Below are 16327 nucleotides of genomic sequence, written 5' to 3' on the forward strand. Positions count from 1 at the left end.
CCATGAAATGGAGTAAATATTTGCAAGTCAATCTGGTAACGATCTGATCCAGAATACGTAAAGACTTCTACAACTCAACAATAGAAAAACAACCCGATTAAAAAATGGACAAAGGACTTGAGTAGACGTTTCTCCAAAGATACAGGAACATACAAGTGGCCAAAGCACATGAAGAGATGCTCGACATCACTAATCGTTAGAGAAATGCAAATCGAAACTGCAATGAAATACCACTTCATACCCATTAGGAGGATTACTATAAAAAAAAGAGTAATAATAACAAGCGTTGGCAAGGATGTGGAGAAATTGGAACACGTGCATCGCTGGTAAGAATGTACAATGGGGCAGACGTTATTAAAAACAGTATGGCGTTTCCTCAAAAAACTAAAATTATTGTGTAATTTCACAATTCCACTTCTGGATACATACACAAAAGAATTGAAAGCAGGGACTGAAACAGATATTTGTACACCCATGTTCATGGCAGCATCATCCACAATAGCCAAAAGGAAGAAGCAAATCAAGTTTCCGTAGAGGTATGCATGGGTAAACAAAACGTGGAATATACATACGGTGGGATTCAGTCTTCAAAAGGAAGGAAATTCTGACACAGGCTACAACATGGAGGAACCTTGAAGACATTATGCTCAGTGAAATAAGCCAGACACAAAGGGAGAAGTACTGTATGATTCTACTTACACGAGGTCCAGAAAGCAGTCAAATCCACAGAGACAGAAAGCAGAGGCATGGCTGCCGAGGGCTGGGGGTGGGGGAGTGGGGAGTTAGTGTTTAATGGGTTCAGACTCACAGTTTTGCAAGATAAAAAGAGTTCTGGAGATGGATAATGGTAACGGTTGCACGATAATGTGAACGTGCATGATGCCACTGAACCGTACACTTCAAAATGGTTGAGATAGTCAATTCTATGTTATGTATATTTTACCAAAATAAAAAAAGAAAAGAAATACATTAAATATTAAAAGAAAATTTGTTTCTCTGTGCACCACTTACAGTCAGCGTTCACACCTCCAGGGGAAGTAGCTCTCAGGTGGAAGGTGACTGGAGTTCCAATTTCACTCTGCCGATTGCTAGCACCTGGGCAAGCTGCTGTACCCTCTCAGTCCCCGCCCCTTTTTGGTGTATAACTTTGGGATGCCTACCTCAACGGGTGCTCTGAGTTTTCAGTGAGATACGGTCTGTAGAGTAGTGAGTGTGATGTCTGCGACATAGTAAGCTCACAGTTCATCATGGCTAGTGTGACTGCCTCTAACCTTTTCCCAACTAAGCACTGGACCGTTCAGGAAGTTTCTGGGGAGCTTTGGTTTGCTTATGGCTGCAGCACCTAACTAGAGATGTATGCTGGAGTGAGCGTTCATTTCTGAGCCTCAGTTTGCTCATCTGTAAAACAGGAATAAAATAGCCTGCTCCTGTTGCCTGCCTTCCAGGGAAGTCAGAGCTTCCAGGAGTAGCTGCAGGTTGCCTTTATTAACACTCCCAGCTCAGCCCTGCCCAGGGAGAGCTGTGTGTGTGTGTGTGTGTGTGTGTGTGTGTGTGTGTGTGTGGTGGGGAGGAGATTGAGTAACAGTTTTAATTCAACTGTTACAAAGCCATTACTTCCATTTTTCCATTGGCTTAACCTTCCCCCTCTCAAGCTCCAGTGACCTCCTTTAACAATTGATGCCTCTGCTTATCTTGTTGGGATGTCAAAGAGATAATATATATAAAGCCTCTAGCACAGAGCCTGGCGCATGGTAGATGTCTAATAAATGCTCTTTCCTTTCCTTCAAAAAAAATTCCCAGCACTTCCTTGGGCACTGGGATCAGGTTATTTTTTCTTTGAAACTTACACTTTCTTTGCGTATTATAACAATAACAGCTATCACCTTTGCCCAGAAACTGCATGGCTCCCTCCTCCTTGTTTTTCAGAAGTTGAGGGAGCCGTCCCTTCCTCAGAGCAGTCCTGCCGACCCCCTGATGAAAAGCAGCCACCGCATGCTCACCCCAGCCCCACTCCAGTCCTAGGACACTCAGCACTGGCTGGGAACTCTCTTTTTCACCGATGGATTTTCCCTATCTGCCTCCAGAGTGCTCATCCTCCACTGGACAGAGCCAGGCCTGCAGCGGGTTCTCAGGAAATAACTCTCCGTTGGGCATCAGAGACTTTAGCAGTCAATTTGCCTCCTTGATTTCATCCTCACAGCAATGCTGCAGGGCTGTCTTCTTGTTCAGATAAAGAAGCCGGCTCAGAGATGTCACCTCTTGTGCCCAGGGCTGCAGAAGGATGATGTGGCAGACCTGAATTCACACAGTGTGCTGTCTGGATTTGCCACCCTCTCCCTGCCCTGTAGCCTTTGGTTCCTGGGGAAAGCCTCCTTATTAAGCCACAGGTCATCCTGAAAACCAGGTGAGTTCCATCAAACAAACAAACAGGAACAGCTCTAGCTCCACCCCAGGGCCTTAATTTCACAGGGCAAGTTTCGGATGCCCGCTGGAGAGTGCAGGGTCACACCCAGGAGTGGCTTTCTCAAGGTGAACCTCCTTTGTACAGGAGCACGAATCATCTTTATTCTGAACACCCACCTCTGCATTTGAAGAGACTTGTGCAGGAGAGTGTGCGGTCAAGAGCTTTCTTCTCCCTAAGAATCTGGCAGGTCGCTGCCTCTCCATCTGCCTCCTCACCTACCAGCCTGGGTCTGGCCTGTCCCTTCACTGACCAGAGGATCTGTGCATGCCAGGCCCCTGGCTCTTCTTCCTTTCTCTTTCTCCTCATTGCTAGAGTTCCAGCCAAAGTCCATCTCTCCCGCGGGACCTTCCCTTCATGGCTCAGGTTTGCTCCTCTGACCACTGCTGGCACTTGGCCCTCCAAAGTCTATCCCCTTCTATCATGCTGTCCACACTTCCTCATCTGCGTCCATCAGGACTTGCCGAGGGATCTCATGAACCTGTGACAATGGACTGTGAGTCAGATGTTTTCTGGGTAGAGCTGGCGTATGACAATGTTCTTCCTTGGTGGGTTAAGGCAGAATATTTGCTACATATGGAGGCCTTAGTATTATGCTTTCCTTTGAGTCCATGCCAAGAAGCTGTCCTATAGATGAGACCCCTTCTGACGCATCACTAAGTCATCCATTCTCAGAACCGGAAGGGCAACAGCTTCATGCACTGATAAGGGAACTGAATTCAGCTCACTCACTCGTTCATTCATTCGTTAACAAATATTTCACTGTGTGCCCAGAGGCAGAAGACTCCCTGAGTCGGTGGAGGTCTGTCATCCATGAACTCAGTGGCTGACCCTCTGTTCTCTGGAAGACCCGTGATTGTGTTCATCACTGTGGCCCCAGGGCCCAGCACAGGCTGGGGGGGGGGGGGGGGGGGCCCTACTAGATACTCAGCACAAGAACCATGAATAAATGAGGTCAGCAGAGTTAGCTGGGTGGCGTCTGCTCCAGCCATGGCCTGGGGAGGCCTCCAAGCGAGGTGCCCTTGCCCTCCTGCCTCCTCTGGCTGCTGTGGGTCACGGCATCTGACATCTCTGGGATGTTAAGTGGGACACAAGCTTTGCTGTCTCGGCCTCATCTTTTGCCTGGGTCTTCAGCTCTACGGCACACAGGCAACTTGTCAGGCCCTCTCTCTGTGGACAGGTGGTTCTATCCCAAGAGGACTAGAATCTGAAGGATGCCCCTCTCTCTAGAAGGTCAGCACACATTTGTTTTGCTGAGGGTCATGGTTTTGTTCCAATGTCTTTTTAGCTCAGGTTGTATTTTCTTTTATGGCAAGACAGTATAAGATTTCTTTAAATATAATCCTTGTAATGATCCAGGCATACTTCATTAAGGCAAAAAAATAAAATAATAATCCACTGCTTTTCAATTTTCAAAATAATGTCTCTACATGAAGACTTTTGTGATCTAAGTCAATTCCCTGAATTGTTTTCTGATGCTGTAAATGTGCTCTTCACGGTGGACCAAAAGTAGATAATTATTTAATATTGAAAGACTTTATGACTGATGCAAATTAGAGATTTATATGATACTGTATAACATATGTGCCCCAATCCACCCAATAATGTCACTGTAAACACTTGCTACATACAGGAGGCAAGGATTTCAGAGTCTGTCATTTCACATTTTCTTCATTGGTGCAGTAGATAAATAAAAATATTAATAAATCACAAATGTGCCTTCAAAAATCAATAGCTTAAGGCTTGATCAGGAGGTATTAATTTGTATCTCATTGTGAGCTGTCCCTGCTTCTAGTAACTTGGTAATATTTGTTAAATGCCAGACACTAGTGTACTTTCTATGCCACCTTATGTTTCAACAATAGATTGAAATTTTAGCATGACGTTTTATATTTCATCCTAAAATTTTTTTATTTGCAAGTGTATGAAATCACCTTGGTTATGTTCAATAATCCATTTTTGCCATGTATTTTCATATAAATTATAGGATTTTTTGCCTCTCAGCTCTCACGACACAGTAAGGAGAAACCCCCAGCATGTGGAAATATGACTGATGCCGCATTAGTGTGTGGGTTGGAAATAATAAGGATTATAAATGACTCACTGGGTATAGAAAATAAGGGGAGAAGACTTATTGGGGAGACGTAAAACGGCTTGCTCTCTTTATGCACCACCGAAAGAAGGTACCATGAGAGATATATTGCTATTCACTTCTCTTTATTTCTAAGGGGGTTTTTATTAACCCCTTTTTATCAATCAAAATAAATTGATTTCCAGTGAACGCAATATTTTCTATTTGAAATTATCAAACAGAAGCAAAGGCACTCAAACTCACATACTACATCTTCCAGTAAATAAGAGACAGACCCCTACCGAAGAGATTGCTAAATAGTGTTAAAGGTTTTCATAGCCGTCCCTTAAAACAGAACATTTCATTCAAGGGTAGAAGTGGGCCCTGGGATTCGTTTGGAATTCAGCTATATCCTGCCGTGTTAGTGACCAGATATTCCAGAGCACTGCTATTTAATATTTATGTCCCATCATAAAAGGACATATTTCTGTAAGGTAAATGCAGTTATGGCCAATAATAAGCCAGTCCTGGGTAAGGCAGGATATAATAACTGACTCAAGGGGAGAGAAACTGGGTGGCCAGGAATGCACGGTGAAGAGCATCCTGGAGAGGGGTCCAGTCACTTCTGGCTGTGATGCAGTGAAATCGAATGTGCGGGAACTGGAAAATAAAGACTTCCCCCACAGGGTGGGAGCAGCCCTCCTGGTCCTCACTAGTCTGGGCAGAAGGCCCAAGAGTTTGGGACAATAGGAATAAACACGGCAGTTTAGAACATGGGGCCAGGTGGGGCTTCCCCCACCCCACCTGGAGGGGCTGAGGATGTGATGGCAGCAGCCTGAGACTGAAAACCTCCCCGATGCCCGGGAGCTTGTTGCCTCTTCCATCTCAGCCCTTAGGGCAGCTGTGGCCTGACTTGCGAGGGCCTGGGAGCTGGCAGAGCTGTCGTGTCGCCTCTGTGCAGAATCAGCTGGATGTGGCTTAGTGCCTGCCTCTCCCTCAGATCCGTAGCATAAAGGGCTACTCACTTCAGGGTCCCACATGTCTGTCACTTATCGTAGGAAGGAGACTTTTGTTCCTGTATCTCCTATTACTCATTTCTTAGTTCAACATATATAAGTGAAAAAAAGAATGTATGTCATAGTTGGAAAGTCTAAAGGTAATATTGGCATTGAATTCGTTTTTTTTGAGGAAGATTGGCCCTGAGCTAACATCCATGCCAGTCTTCCTGTATTTTGTGTGGGATGCTGCCACAGCATGGCTTGATGAGCAGCACTAGGTCCACACCCGGGATCTGAACCTGCAAACCCTGGGCCACGGAAGTGGAATGTGTGAACTTAACCACTACACCACTGGGGTGGCCCGGCATCGAAATTTTTTAATGAGATATTTCTTCTGATTAAAATAAAGTATATTTCATATGAATGAGTGAATAATAGATACTTACTTAAACTTAGGCTAATAATGGAGTCACCACCAAGTTTATGCTTTACTCTGGCTCTAGGACACGACCACAGAGGTTTAAACTTTAGCTTCTTTATCATGAGATCATGAAATACTGACCCGTTTATTTCATATACATACTATGGGGCAATAGAGCCTACACATTGTTTAAAAATCAGTGGTTTGTTTGTTCCCTTTCTTTTTGGTTTCTTTGGTTCTAGAGGAAGGAAGTTAAAGACAGCAATCATTTTACAGAAAAATCGTCCCAGCGGTGGAAATCCGAGGTGGGCGAGCCAGCTAGGCTTCCTTTCAGAATTGGAAGCAAATCCAAATCCATTCACATCGTCGGTCTGTGTTATTTATTTCACCCCTCCCTGAAGTTACCCTTGAGGTTCGCCCAGGGCAGCTGCTGACCCTGGGGCACGAGGCCCCCGCCATTGTTGAGCAGGGGTGCTGCAGCGTCTCGGGTTCCTGCCGTGTCCTGCCCACTGGGCTCCTGCGGAGCCGTGGTGGCGGGCTGACATTCACACTGCCCAGGCAGCACAACTCAGGGAGAGGTGGAAGAATACCGAGTTCAAATGATTTAACAAAAAATACTCGATGTTCCTTTGTCTTGCACCTGGGAGAAAATGTCACTGTCTTCTATTAGAGGACAGAGAGAATGGGAAGGAAGCCGTTGTAGGCGTGGCAAACTTTTGAAACATTTTGACAGGCATAAGACTATTGCGCTCATAAGACTATTGCGCTCATCGATTTGACTAAAGCGATGCCAATTAGCTCTTGAGGTTGGGATGGAGGCAGCCGAGTGTTAAACAGCCAGTGACTGACTCTGTCCTTTGGCCGTAGCTTGGACTCCAGAACTATTAGCTGTGTATCGCCGAGCTGTCTTTAAAGGTCTGTGTGTGTGTGTGTGTGTGTCTGTGTGTTTCTCAGAAGTGTTCCAGACCTCTGTACTCTGAATTCCTTCCACAGGTAGGAAGGGACACCTCTGCTCCTGGTACCTCTGGACACTCCAGATGTCCACTCTATGAGGTGACATATCTGTGTGAAAGTAGCCCATGAGAGAGTGCCAAGGCCATGGGACAGAGAGCCCAGCATGTGAGCTCAAACGAGGCAGCATGGGTCTGAAAGGGTCCTTCTTGAGATGTGAAATCTTGGAGCCGCAGCCTGAAGGAGCTCGCCTGGTGAGAACTTCTTAGCTCTCTTAAGAATTACTTCTGACTTTACAAGCAATCTTGTTTGTGACACCAAGGCAAGCTCATCTGTGCTCTCAGTTTCTCAGATTTGAAACAAGAATTACAAATAGGAGCAGAAAATTATCTCCAAATGGACTTGGAGAATAGATACACAGACACACATGTGCACACATACAATGCTGTTTATATGTAACACGTTTGGCTCACGAAAACATGCAGCTGCGTGTAAACATCCACAGTGGTTATGTATGTTTGTGATCAACAAAGTGTCCTGGAATGTGCATCTGGGGTGATTGCACCCGGAACTGGACCTTCAGGTAAACAAAGACACGTGGAAGTGTGTGTGCAGGTGACACATGCCGTTCAGAACTCTCCGCCCCGTCCCACCCCCTGCCAGCATGCTTTCATATGGACATCTTATAGGATCTCAGAACCACAGCTGTTGGACTAAGAAGTGGGGAAAGATGTCAAAAGTTGGCAGATCAGGGAAAAAGCACGTTTTTGGTGGATCAGCAGAGCATTTTCAGATACAGCATCTGTTTGTGTTAATTCTGAATTGTGCCCTCTCTAGGTTGAATAAAGAAATCACTCAACAAAGGACGCTCCTTCTCCAGCCTGAAGAGGCGCTGACGCCACCTACAGCCTGGAGACCGGCTCTGCAACCAGCACCTGCCAGCCAGTCTGGTGCTGGGGGGAAGAGATTAGAATTTATGTGGGGCATGGAGAACGGGCAGTCAACTCTCAAGGTGAATACTTTCCCTGATAAATTGTAAACCATTAAAAACATGTTTAAAAATTATTTTGACTAATGAGTTTTTGAAGATTGTAGCAGTTGGATTAAAATTTGTGAACTACATTTCTTATATAAATATATTTTTTCTAGTGAGCACCTTCTGGGATATGGTCACATCTTGTGTGTGTGTGTGTGTGTGTGTGTAGCAACCTCAAACATTCAACCCAAATCCAGATTAGGTTAGTGGGTACATGCTTATCCACATAGTCTTATCTTCTTAGGGGAAACCGGATTACTGTGAAACCATCAGATAACACACAATTCTGAAAAGAAATGGAATGTATTTTTATTGGTGGAGCCAAGATGAAGTATGTCTTGAAATCTGTTTTACAAATAAACTTGCACATAAATTGTCCATTCGCTGCTTCGAAATCTTTTTTCACATTTGAAGAGCTGTCAGAGGTCCCTAATAAACATGAGTCTTATTTAGTTTACTGGGTATGTAATTCTTCTTTTCTTTGAAAATAATTATTTTTCAAGCAAGTGCAGCAAAAATACAACCAATAAAAATCTAGCTATGACAGCATAAACAACCTTTATAGCCAGCATATACATAGAGTTCTTCCAATAAAAGCGGTTCCTGATAAGGAAGGGAACAGAACATTGACTGACTCCTGCCGAGATCAAGTGCCAGTCTCCTAAGGGTTGACAGTGGGAACCTCACAGCCAGTTCCCACTCCCCTAACCTGGACTTGTCCTTGGCTATCAGGGTGACCCTTGGGCTAAGAAGAAGAGGGCTGGTCGCTTGGCAGGACCCAGTGTCCAGTTCATCTCAATGTGATTTGGGAAACACCCTTCCCAAGGCCCATTCCTGGGGCTACCGAACGAAGTTGATGGACAATGGGCTGAAATTCCCTGGAGGGCTCTGGAGAGTCAGGATGCAGCCTGTCTCCCTCTTGGTTCCACCATCCCCCGTCCATGCCAGTGATCCCTTGGTGAGGGCCATGCCAGGGTAGGTGGTAGGGCTGGCATGTGGAGATGGGAGTGCACGCAGGAGGATCTGATCCAGGGATTCTGCTCTGGGCTTTGGTCAACCTGGTCCTGACCCGTTGGGGCTCCTGGGTAGACCCGCTTGTTGGGGCCATTCCCAGCCCTGTGCCCAGCCGTGGTCACTGCAGCCCCTGACCACCACCCGGGGCCATCAGTGCATGGGCAGAGCCTGAGCCTGCAGTGCGGGGGCTCTGGGGTGTCCCCAGTCCTGTGCTCAGCTGTGGTCACTGCGTCCCTGGCCACGGCCATGGCCACCTGTGTAGGCAGAGCCGGCAGCACTGGGGCTCTGGCCTCCCTAGTTGGGTGCTGACTCCTCCCAGGGAGCTCCATGTTAGCAAATTCCAGCAGACGTGCGGGTGTTCATTTATGCTTTTTATAGTAGCTAGAGAAGATGTTATCGCAGCTTGAGAACAGAAATTAAAATATGTATCCTTCAGGTGCAAATCTACTGTACTTACAGTTTTACTGTTTCTCTGCAGGGGGCTCCATTAATCTTGTAACAGTGAAATTCCTAAGGAAATTAATTCCCTCCAGTTGGGGTTACTCTCAACTGGTCTTTGGGGGTGGAGTAATTGGAATTTAACAGTCTCTCTTAGAGGAAAGGAAACAGTGGCCATTTCACTTGAATAACAACACTTTTTAATGCCATACTTTGCCCATTAAAAATGCCTTCTCATTCTTTCCCTTCCAGTACCCCTTGTGTCTCTCAGCTCCTCTTGTTAGGGTTTACAGAGACCTGGCCAGGCGGGAATTCACTTCCAAGTCCTCATTTATGCTCACCAAGTATTCTCTCCACTCTGGGTTATTTGTGCACACTAGTACACAGCCCTGTGCCCTGCAGCGGAGTAACAGTGGATTGACCACAGGAATAAATGATGCATTATCAAAAGTGCATGGCTAAAATATTCCTTTGCTGGTTTAGGAGCAGTAAATGTTAGCTGTCGTTACCTGGGAAAATAATTACCCCTCAGTGTCTCTCTCTCACACAGACACATTTTAAAATGGGGTCTTTAAAATGGGGTCAATTCACAGATGTAGGGTGGAGCGCCTTCGCTGCCAGGAAGGCCCCCTGCAGTCCTGTCTGGTGCTTCCGTTCTCCCAGGCCAAGACTTCACCCTGAGGCCCCCAGAGCCCCAGCTTCCTGATCCCCATGCTCCTGGCCTGTGAAGTGCATACAGCACCCTCGGGGAAACCTAATTGTCCCACCAGGGCTGTCCTGCTGTCCTGGGAGAGCTGTTCCTGGTTCCTGACCAAGCAGGGCCTGGGAGCCCAGGGGAGGCCCCTGTTCAGAGGGCACTTAAGATGAAGTGTCACTAGGTTCCCTAGGGGGATCACCACGCCCCCAAGAGAGAATAGGACATGGCTAAAGGATGCTTCCATATGGAGTCAACAGAAGGTCAGCGCCTGGGATGAACCCACATTGGGGACACAGGCCAAAATCAGCCCCAATATCTTGCTTTTCTGTTTTTGAGCTTTCCAGCACTAACAGGGAAAGCCAAGTGCAGAGTATTCTGTAACAGCCAAACCAGTTTAATTTTCTAATGACGAGGTTTTCCCTCTGGGCCTGAAAATGCTTAGAGAGGCCTGGGCTCCCTAGAGTGTTAACGGCATGCCATGCCAGATGGGGTGTGTGGTGGGGCAGGAGAAGAACTTGAGGCAGGAAAGGGAAGGCCCTGGGGAGACTCCTAGCACTGCCCCTTTCCTGCTGTGGGTCTGGGCAGTTTCCGTGGCTATAAAGTGGCAGTTGGCAGTGATGGTTTTTACATTGCCAGCTCAAGGAGCACTGAATGATAAATATAGACATGTGGCTCTGGCTCACGGCTGAGTGGAGTAGTCTTTTGTTTTCCAAGTCAGAGCTTTTTTTTTTTTTTTTTGGTGAGGAAGACTGTCACTGAGCTAACATCTATGCCAATCTTCCTCTATTTTGTACGTGGGACGCTGCCACAGCATGGCTTGATGAGCAGTGTGTACGTCTATGGCTGGGATCGAAACCCATGAATGCTGGGCTGCTGAAGCGGAGCACACGACCTTAACCCCTATGCCACTGGGCTGGCCCCTAGTCAGAACATTTTAAAGCTCAGAGGTCACCTGCTGACCCTTAGGCCTGTTGATACCAATAGTGACAACGGCAAAAGGGCAGAAGGCAAAATGTTATCTGGGAGTTTCCGTAACATTTTTTTCTTTTTTAAGTAGGGAACATGCTTGGCAGCTGGTATATGGTACTTTCAGCAAATTCCATTTAAAGGAAAAAGTAAGATTTTTGAAACTGCCCCACTAGAGGAGTGATTACGGCTTTTTTGGGAAAAGATTCACTATAGCACATTTCCCTAGTGCATCACAATTTCATTATTTTTTAAATTACAAAGCCAGTCCACGATCTTTGGAAAAATGCAAATGACACTAAGTAGATAAGGTAAAAAGTGAAGGTCCTCCCTTTATTTTTTGAGGAAGATTAGCCCTAAGCTAACAGCTGCTGCCAATCCTCCTCTTTTTGCTGAGGAAGACTGGCCCTGAGCTAACATCCATGCCCATCTTCTTTGCTTTATATGTGGGACGCCTGCCACAGCATAGCTTGCCAAGCAGTGCCATGTCGGCACCCGGGATCCGAACCAGTGAACCCCGGGCCGCCGAAGGAACGTGCGAACTTAACCACTGTGCCACCGGGCCGGCCCCTGGTCCTCCCTTTAAAACTCCCCTATTTTCACTCTCTAGGGGTTGGCTCTCCTAACACTTTGGGGGACATCCTTCTGAAGATCTTTTTCTAAGCTACATTCAGCTACGTATAGTTGTACATTTTATTTCCATATAATGCTGTTTAACAATGGTCATCAGAGTACACGTCCTGTTTTGCAACATGCTGTTCCCCCGCAACGCATTTTCTTTCATAGTAATCTCTAGGCCTGATTTACGTTTTTTTTTTAAACTAACCTATTTTTTTTTCTTCTCCCTGAAGCCCCCCAGTACATAGTTGTACATGCTAGTTGTAGGTTCTTCTGGTTGTGTTATGTGGGATGCCGCCTCAGCATGGCTTGACAAGTGGGGCCAGGTCCACACCCAGGATCTGAACCCGCGAAATCCCAGGTGGCCGAAGTGGAGCACGCGAACTTAACCACTTGGCCACTGGGCCGGCCCCCAAAACTGACCTCTTTATTTCAAAATAGTTATTGAGTCACATGCATTTATAAGAAATAATACAGAGCTCTTGTGTACACTTTCCCCCAAAGATAGCATCTTGCAAAACTGTACTAGAATCACAACCAGGATGCTGATCGTCACACAGTCCACCCATCTTTTTCAGATTTCCCATCTTTCCTTGGCCTCCTCTGCGTGTGTGTATTTTGTTTTATGTAATTTTATCCCATATCTGGGTTTGTGTATCTACCACCACAGTGAGGACACAAAACAGTTCCTCATCGCTCTCCTACTGCATTTTAAAGAGTGTAATTTACCATTTTCAGTGACATCTACTTCTCAGGGGGAGACACACAAGTAATCGGGCTCCTCAAAGCCACTTTCAACCAGTAGAGCAGTGCTGCCAAGAGAAGACACAGGTGAGCCACAGGTGAAAGTCACCGAAGTAATTTAAAAGTTTCTAGTAACCACATTAAAAAGGTAAAAAGTGGAAATTTTAATTTTAATAACATAGTTCACAAAACCCAATATATCCAAAATATTACCATTTCAACATGCAATCAATAAAAAAATTATTAATAAATATATTTCATTTTTTTGTACCAAGTCTTTGAAACTCGATGAGCTCGCTCTCCATCAGCTGCACTAGTGAGCATGTACTGAGCACCTACTGTGTGCCAGGCTCTAATACAGGCACAGAGATAGAGGCTCAGTTCCTGCCCTTGATGAGAACTGGGGCTGGAGGAGACAAGCTCAGTTCCAATGCGGAGGGATGTGCACATGACAGCAGTAGCACAGGGTGCCCTGAACACAAGAGAAGGCTCCCCGGGGCCTGCCCTCAAAGCCGGTCCAGGGCCTGAGAGCTGTCTAGGAGGAGCCCCAGGTGTCAGGGTGGGAGGACGGCCTTCAGCGAGATGGGAACTACAGGAGGAGGGGCGCTTTGGAGGGAAGGCCCAACGTGGACTGGGGACATCCAATAGGAGATGCCCCTCCCTAAAGAAGATGTACACGGGGCTCTGGGGGCAAGGGAGGGCTCTCAGCTTGCACTTGAGGGTTCCCTGGCAGTTGAAGAAACTAAGGGCGTGGACAAAATTACCCAGGCGGGAGCGTGTGAGGGAGGCATGACAAGGCAGAGCAGAAAGGCGGGGAGAGGACACTACCTGGAGAGTAAAAATTAGGGGGATGCCAAGCGGAGCCAGGGAAGGCCCCGAGGTTAGAGGGGCCCGTGTGAGACGGGTGGGGGTCCTGGAAGCAGGAGCGGGATCCTGGAAAGGATCATCGGGGGGGGTCCTGGAGCTGGGCCTGTGGTCCCGGGGGGCGGCACACCTGCCCAGGCTCTGCTTCTCTGAGGTCACAATGGGTGATGGGTCTGCGCACGGGCTGCGCCCGGGGGTGGCACCACCGCGGGCGCCTGTGGCCGGACACGCGGTAGCGCGGGTTCGTGGTCCGTCAGGACCGGGTTTGAAGTGCCCTGTCAGTGTTGAGATTCGCAGACGGCGCAACCTTCCTTTCCCTGACCTCCCCTTCCATCCTCCGCTTTACGTAATTTCATTTCAGATTAAAATTTCCGCTTGTTAAATGGGCAGACCTGACTTCACTTACCCTCAACATCACACACGCGCACGCCCCTGTCCTAGCTGCTGGAGCAGCCGCGAGGAAGGTCCGGAGGCTCGAGAGGAGGAGCCCCGAAGGCCGGAAGCTCTAAGCTTCCGCAGCCTGGAAGCCCACCTGGCGCGGTCGGACGCCCCCGGGGTCCGGGTAGTTCTGGTCTAGCTCGCTGAGGCAGGGGGGGGGGCGGGGCGGGGCGGGGCGGGGCTTCCGCGCGCAGCCGTCCTGAGGCCCCGCCCCGCCGCCGCCCGCACTCGATTGCTCCTGTCTGGCGGCGGCAGCATGGCGGCGGGGGCGGCTGAGGCGGCGGCGGTTGTGGTGGAGGTCGGCTCGGCCCGGCAGTTTGAGGAGCTGCTGCGCCTCAGAGCCAAGTAAGCGGGCCGGCGGGCGGCGGGGCGAGGGGACGCGGCGGCGGTGGCGGCGGCCTCGCAGGCGGCGGCGGTGGGCGGCCCGGCTCCCTCGCGCCCGGCTCGGCTGGGCCTGGGCGCCGCTGCCGGCGCGGTCCGGACCCCCGGCTCCCGGCCCGGAAGAGGAGGGGGTCCGAGCGCCGCCGGCCAGGCACTCGGAGACCCGGGCCCCGACCCTGCCTGTCGCCTGGCGGCCGGGGCCTGGCGGTGACTCAGCCTGGCCAGGGCGCGGGCCCCGACGCCGGTGCGCAGCGGGCGGTCAGGAGGCCCGGCGGGGCGGGTTCGGCCCCTGTCGAGGGGACGCGGGCGGCGCTCGCGGCCTGAAGCGCGGCCGCGGACGAGGGTTTCCTGTCCCAGGAGCCGGTCTACGGGGCTGCGCTCGTGGCACCCGGGCTTCTGGCCCGCGGAGGACTTCAGGAGACCCCCGCGGTGCCCAGAGCCCGTGTTTGGGGACCGATAGAAATCCTGAGCCGTATGGACACGTGCAGGTCGGAGCGCACGGGGGCCTTCCTGGTCGCAAGGCCACCTCTCCTTGGAGCGCCCTCCGGGTCCGGTTCTCGGCGGTCTTCCTGGTGCGGAGGATGCCAGCGCCAGCGGCGGGTAGCCTGGGAGTCAGCCACCTACTAGTCACGGGACCCTTGGGCAGGTTTCATGGCCAGGCCTCAGTGTCCTCCGTGGGAGCTGGGTTAGACTCGCGCCCGCCTCGGGGCTGGGCGGGTTAGATGGGAGGATGCGCGTGGCCGATGCTGCATTGCCTTGCATTCACAGCGCTCGGAGGGCGTCAGCCTTCGGCATTTTCGGCGTGGAGCAGAGGGCTGGCGTGGAGTTCACAGGCAGTAAATACTTATTGACCTGAATGCAGTGGGATTGTGGATTAGAGGCAGGTCGTATTCTGATTGGGAGAATGAATGAGACGGAGAGGGCGGGTGAGATGGGGGAGTTGCTTTTGTTGAGAACCGGGTTAAAAGTGTTAGTCTAAACGGTGCTTTTGGCATTTCAGGTTTGCCTGGAAAATTGTTAAAAAAAAAAGGGGGGGGGTCCTGGAAATGACGTTTACTCTTTGATGAAAGGTGGGTTCTGATTCATCAACAGTCCACTGGGTACTCCAGTGGCGGCCTCTTGAAATGAGCAGGGCTTGTGTGCACCTGCCCTTAATAAATGTTTGAACTTAGTATGACCGGGAAGACTATTTTGCTTTTTTTTGTGTTTCACATTTTTTGTTTTTCTGTTTCATTTTGTAAACATAAAAGTTCTGAAAGTAATGCAATTGCTAAAAGTTTAAATGTAAATACCATTTGGATGTTTTCTTGTCTCTGGTCTGTACTTGAAAGGACCCAGAAAACAGTATACCTTTTCCATAATGATTAGTTTAAATGGGCACCTGGGAAAAGATATGTGGCATCTGGGGAAGGAATAAATCTCTGCTGATTTTTGTGAAAATGGAAAAGTTTAAGAATATTAAATCGTACTTGTTACTGTAATCATTTAAAGTGTACTTTCCAAATCATCACTTCTCCTCACTTAAAAAATTTTATATGAATGGAAAATTTTTTTTGCTTCAGTCAACTAATCGGATGGTTTGTTATTGAAACCTCAATCGGTCTATACAATGAGGATATTAATACCCATTTGCAGAGTAATTAAGGTTTTGCCCATTTGTAAAATATTTGTAACAGAGTCTAGTGTATGATAGTGTTTAATAAATGGTAGCTTCTGTTACCTGCAGATGAATAACTGTGGGAGCAGAACACCTTCGATAATAACCATTTATTGAACACTGATTATTTTGCTGATGAACTGAGGTTCATTACATTGTTTAAAATCATATTAGTCAGGATTTGAACCTGGTCTTTCTCTAAAGGTTTTCTGTAAACAATGCACCCTGCATATTGGGCCATCCATGAAGGTGGAGAGAATACTGTTACATCTAATCAGGAGGGGATGACCACATTTATATTTGTTTCAGGCCTATGTCTTGATGTTAGGTATCCTGTACTTAATTGGAAAGTGGAAGTTAAGCATATGAATATGAGAATATTGTGGATAGTTTAAAATAACATTAATATTGTTCTTTAATGTTTTCAAAGTGCTTTTATATTTTTGTTTGATCCTCCTAACATCCCAGGATGTTACTTATTGTTATTTTACAAATGTGGAATTTAAGTGAAATTAAATTACTCTTCAAAGCCGCTTTAGTAGGAGTGGAATTTAAGTTGTGTGGGTGTCCTT

The 16327-nt window shown here is 48.1% G+C and overlaps 1 protein-coding gene across 1 annotated transcript in view; it reads left to right on the forward strand.

Moving 5' to 3' along the window:
• The first annotated feature begins 13914 nt into the window (after positions 1–13914).
• GLRX3 (glutaredoxin 3) overlaps positions 13915–16327 on the forward strand; it is a 32387-nt gene continuing 29974 nt past the window's right edge. Inside the window, exon 1 of the mRNA XM_046654165.1 lies at positions 13915–14062. Within this exon, the coding sequence (XP_046510121.1) occupies positions 13974–14062 (89 nt within the window). The 5' untranslated portion in view covers positions 13915–13973. The remainder of the gene's footprint in view (positions 14063–16327) is intronic.

This window comes from Equus quagga, chromosome 2 (assembly GCF_021613505.1).
Source record: "Equus quagga isolate Etosha38 chromosome 2, UCLA_HA_Equagga_1.0, whole genome shotgun sequence".
NCBI classification, from domain to species: domain Eukaryota; kingdom Metazoa; phylum Chordata; class Mammalia; order Perissodactyla; family Equidae; genus Equus; species Equus quagga.